General features: G+C 55.8%; 1 protein-coding gene across 1 annotated transcript in view; it reads right to left on the bottom strand.

The window, feature by feature from the left end:
* Positions 1–502: 502 nt before the first annotated feature.
* Positions 503–4,829, bottom strand: part of NOL4L (nucleolar protein 4-like) — a 5,762-nt gene continuing 1,435 nt past the window's right edge. The window contains exons 4-7 of the mRNA XM_009084381.1: positions 4,753–4,829; positions 4,543–4,665; positions 4,038–4,239; positions 503–1,162 (exon numbers count right to left, since the gene is read on the bottom strand). The exon at positions 4,753–4,829 is cut by the window's right edge and continues 100 nt beyond it. Coding sequence (XP_009082629.1) covers positions 963–1,162; positions 4,038–4,239; positions 4,543–4,665; positions 4,753–4,829 — 602 coding nt within the window. The 3' untranslated portion in view covers positions 503–962. The remainder of the gene's footprint in view (positions 1,163–4,037; positions 4,240–4,542; positions 4,666–4,752) is intronic.

Here is a 4,829-nt window from a genome sequence, read left to right as displayed (position 1 = left end):
CCAGCCTCCTCGGCACGATCCCCGTGTCTGCAACACTCACCATCCCCCAGGACCAGCACGGCCAGTCCTGGAAGAAGCCCACAATGGAGTGTGAGGTAGGTACGGATGGTGACCGCAAGACAGTGTTTCTCAGGTATCTCCTTCCTTCCTTCTCTTATCTGCAATGACTTAAATGAGTGTGAGATGTCCTTCCAGCCGGAGGTCAGCTGAGCTTGCCGAGTCTCTGCGGGATGTTCAGCCCCCACTGCTGCTATGGGACCCCTTAGAACGAAGGCCTAAGCAGGACACTTGTGTTGCTGTTCAGCTGCCACCTACGCTCACTGGAGGCTGAGCAGCCTTGACATAAAGGGCTGGATGGCAAACTTGCTCCCTGTGGGACAAAGGTTCCCCAGAGAAACAGGCAGAGCTGCCTGGAAATTAGTAGTGTAGTGATATGGAATGTGTTATTTCACAGGAATAAATTCCTTCTGATCAGACAGACAAAAAACTGGCAATCTGTACAAACTCAAAAAAATCCATTTTCAGAAAAATAAATTACTAAGGGGAAAGGAGGGTCCATTTCTCAATAAATATGTGATTCAGCTCACCTAAGACTTGGAAATTATCTGGGGATAGGAATCTAACATTTGGGTCCACAAAGGTTATTCTAAATACATCTGCAGTCCCAAACCTCCCCAGGCTCCCTTCTGCCCTTCAAAGTTCCACATCCTTCCAAGCTGCAGGGTTGGCTTCTGGTCAGCCAGACGCACAGGTGTTGGTTCCAAAACGTGTCCTTGTGCCTGAAGTCCCAGGTGCTTGGAGTGTAAAAGAAAACAGGTCTTTTGGATCCCACCTTCTAAAACTACATGGACCCACCGCGTGGCGGGAGGACGATGGTGGTCCTGAGCAGGACACCGCCGGGAGCCTCTTTCTAGCAGGTATAAATTGTCTTCTCGACCGAGGAGCGATGCAGACACAGGGAGTCAGTTCTGCTGTAAAATGAGGTTTTCCAGTTCGTCTGCAGACCGAAGCAGGAACGCCGCCGACTCCCGGTATCCGGCAATGAGCTGCCGCACGGCGCTAATCTCCGTGGGGCTGAGCTGGGCGGCCTGCATGCCCCGGCTGGTGCTGTTGGAGGGGGCTGTGCTGGAGGCCCCACCTTTCATGCTGAGATCGGTCGGGCCTGCCAAAGAAAAGTAAGAGGGAAGCTCAGGCACAGCAGCCTTGCCCGTGTTCATCCTGCCGTGATTCCCAATGGGAACCGCTCACTGCTTCTTGGACCTCTGCACCAGCAGGAAGGTCTGCAGCACTGCCCGGATAATGTCAGGAGCCCCTGCTCCCACAGCCACCAGCACAGACCAGTCACTGCCTCTGCAACAGCTACAGGGAATGCAGGTCCAGTGAAGGTTCATGGAGATGCTCCAAGAGCTGGAGCACCTCTGCTATGGACACGGGCTGAGAGCTGGGGCTGTACAGCCTGGAGAAGAGAAGGCTCCAGGTCAACCTCAGTGCCTAAAGCAGCTCCAGGAGAGTTGGAGAGAGACTTTAGACAAGAGCGTGGAGTGACAGGACAAGGGGGAATGGATTCACACTGACAGAGAGAAGAGTTAGACTGGATGAAGAAATTCTTTGCTATAAGGGTGGTGAGGCACTGGCACAGGTTGCACTGAGAAGCTGTGGTTGCCCCATCCCTGGAAGTGTTCAAGACCAGGTTGGATGGGGCTTCGAGTAACCTGGTCCAGCGGAAGGTGTTCCTGCCCATGGCAGGGGTTGGAATGAGTTGAGCTTTAAGGTTCCTTTCAACTCAAACCAGTCTGTGAGTCTATACAGAGGTTTCAGAGCCAACACGACACAAATCCTGTCCTGCGGCCTGGCCCATTGCTCTGTGAAGGGAGGGTCTGTGGCCATGCTGCTGAGAGCTAAGCCAGTGCCTGAGGGCACCTGCCCCATCAAAATCACCTTCCAGGTTCTGGATTTCCCTCTGTACATGGTAACATCCCACATGGGCTGTGATTCCCTGGTTTAGCTTGAGGAGTGACACCAACAGGTAAAGGCAGAGAAAAAAATGGATTTAACTTGGACTAAGAGAAGCCAAAGTGCAAGAATGACACAATCAACTAGAAATCAAGAGAGAAGAGGCTAAAGATGTACTGGAGATGTGATAGTAGTTAGGGAGAGGAGGCTGGTGAGGCTGCTGCCCGGAGGGAAGAAGACTCTCAACTAATCCCCTGGCTGTGAGCTGGAGCATCACAGGCGGATGGAGCAGTTGGTGTTGCTGGAGAAAGGCTTTGGGATGGCTGAGCTCCTGCTGGGTGTCCTGACGCAACCATGGGACACTAGGGACACTGAGCAGGGACCAGGCACTACAGCTGTTTGCAAACCAGGACGAGAGAGTTCAGTTTCTCCCGAAGCACAGGTGGTGCCACCGGTGATGGTGGCAGGGAGGGGAGTGCATTGCCTTGGGCAGGATGGAAAGCATCCAAGGAAAGCAATGCAGGAGCAGTAATGCTGCAGGGGGGAGCAGCACCAGCAGGAGTGTTCCACGCCAGGACAACCAGTGCTTCGAAGTGGGGGAGGAGGAAGAGGAAAAGGAGGAGGAGGCTCTCATGCGAAAGCAATTTCACTGGACAGAAAAGGCAGCAGTAAACGGAGCCTGTTTCCTGGCTCACCAAGGGGGAAGGAGCTGGGAGCAGAAATGTGGGCTTGAGCAAGGATTGCCTGAGGTGGGGGATGGAGGGAGAAGACACTTCTGGGCAGCAAACCCCTGCAGGCTTCTGCTCAGAGGGAGGAGAAGGCACAGCTCCTTGCAGCATGCTCTTCCCTCCAAAAGACTGGGCAAGAGCTTGGGAAAACAAGAATTGCAAAGCAGAGGTTTAAAAATCCACTAGAAAGAAGCAAGGTGAGGTGTTGCTGGGTGCTGCTACTGCATGCTGTACCCAGGGCCTGTCTGCTCCTCCTGGGGCTGCTCGGGGCCCCTCCTGCACATGTGCTGTCTCACATGGAGGAGTCAGTGCCCAGCAGTGGGGGGCCAGGGGGCCTGTGTTGCTCTGGGAAGGAACCATTGCTGTGAGGATTAGGTCTCAGCAGCTGGAGGCCGGGACGGGATCTTTATTCAGGGTTAAGAAGCATTAGGAAGGGATGATAAGAGTTAATCCCAGACAGGCATCTCTCAGGCCTCCGGAAATCACATCCTTCCAAATCCTGGCTCCAGTCGGGGCGGGCAGGGGCAGGGCAGGAGCCCAGAGCGCACCAGGACAGGCGATGGCAGCCCAGAGATTGCTGAAGGACTGGACGAGGACATGCCCCTCCACCACCACTGCTGCTGGGCAGAGCCAGAGGGAACACTTGGCCTCATCCCATACCTCTCTCCCCAGGGGCAAAGGAGTCACGAGTTACCTTGGGGCCTTCCTGTGTGCCCTGCTCAGGCCCAGGATACTCCACTCTTTGCTAGATCCTCTCAAGCCCTGCCTGTGCTCTTCTTCTGCCTTCCTGCCCTGCAGCATCAGTCCTGTTTTCCCAGCTGTTGTTCCCAGGCAGTCTCCAGCCCCTCAGAGCCCTCACAAGCTGAGGCAGTTGGCTGTGCCCCCCGCACTTCTGCAGAGCCCCCAGCCCCCAGCCAGGTCCCCAAGAGCAGAACAGCTCATACCAGCAGGAGATCGGGGCAGCGATAGGCGCCCGCTCCTGTTAATAATTAATAGCTGGTACAGATTCTCTTTTTTTTTAAGTGACACTCCTTCCCTCCACCAGTGCCACTCAGATCGTCCTTCCAAGTACAGTTCAACAATTAACCACCTGCTGATGAGGCAAGCTGAGCCACCAGGCAGAGGCCTCTGTCAGCTGCAGGACAAGAGGGGATTTTGGAGCAGCTCTGCGCAGTGGTGGGAGAGGTGCTGCCAGGACCAGGCTCTGTGGGAGCGACCTCTGCCTCTCCTCCAGCAACCAGCTCAGCCCCACAGCGTGGGATGCTGGGAGCCCACAGCACACTGCCCGGGCACGGGGCAGAGGTGATGGCTGGGTGGGCTCCCTGTGCCCCCATGCGCCCGGACACAGCCACTTACCGTTACTGTGGTTGCCTGTCTGGAGGGAGGCAGGGGTCTGCAGGCTACCCCCCAGGGACCCGTAGCCACGGTAGCTGTAGTTCAGGCTTCCATTGATGTAGACTGGGTCTTGGGAGTAAGATGAAGCTGGCAGTGAGTAGGAGGAGTGGGTGATGGCTGTGGAGTCTCTGGAGTGCTGCTTGTCTAGAGCAATCGGTTCATCCTGTTAAGGGGAAACACAGACTTACTACAGTGAGGAGCTTGGCTTTCCTCCACAGCCACCAGGAGGGACAGCACAGGGATGCCTGGTCTTCTGTGGCTGCAGCATGGCCAGTCCAAACCACCATCCCCATCGCCACTGGCCTGAGTCTCAGGATACACCACGAGGCTCTGTTCTGCAGCCTGACTTTTAGAGTGACTATGAAAAACGCTTTTCCATATTGCTCAGAAACGTCTCTCTTTTCCCTCACCCCACAGAACGCTTCTGGTTCCATCTCTTGTCCACCTCCAACTGCCAGCACCATACCTGGGAGGTCTGGTAGATCTCCAGCCGCATCCTCTTGGCTGCTTTCCGTGTTTCGCTCTCACAGGCGGCGGCGAGGATGTTCTCCGCCATGGCCGAGGTCAGGTGTGGCGGTGTGGGCCTGGTCTGCAGGGACACAAGCAGAGAGGATGCTCAGGGACCTGCTGCCCCAGGCATGGTGGTGAGCAGCAGGGCCCTGGGGCAGCCACTCACCATCTCCATCCCATTCTTTTTCATGCGGCGGCAGGACTTGAGGTAGGTGCGGATGCGCTTGCGTGCCCGCTCCTGGA

This window comes from Acanthisitta chloris, unplaced genomic scaffold (genome assembly GCF_000695815.1).
Source record: "Acanthisitta chloris isolate BGI_N310 unplaced genomic scaffold, ASM69581v1 scaffold12251, whole genome shotgun sequence".
NCBI lineage: Eukaryota > Metazoa > Chordata > Aves > Passeriformes > Acanthisittidae > Acanthisitta > Acanthisitta chloris.
This window is presented reverse-complemented; position numbering and strand designations above follow the sequence as displayed.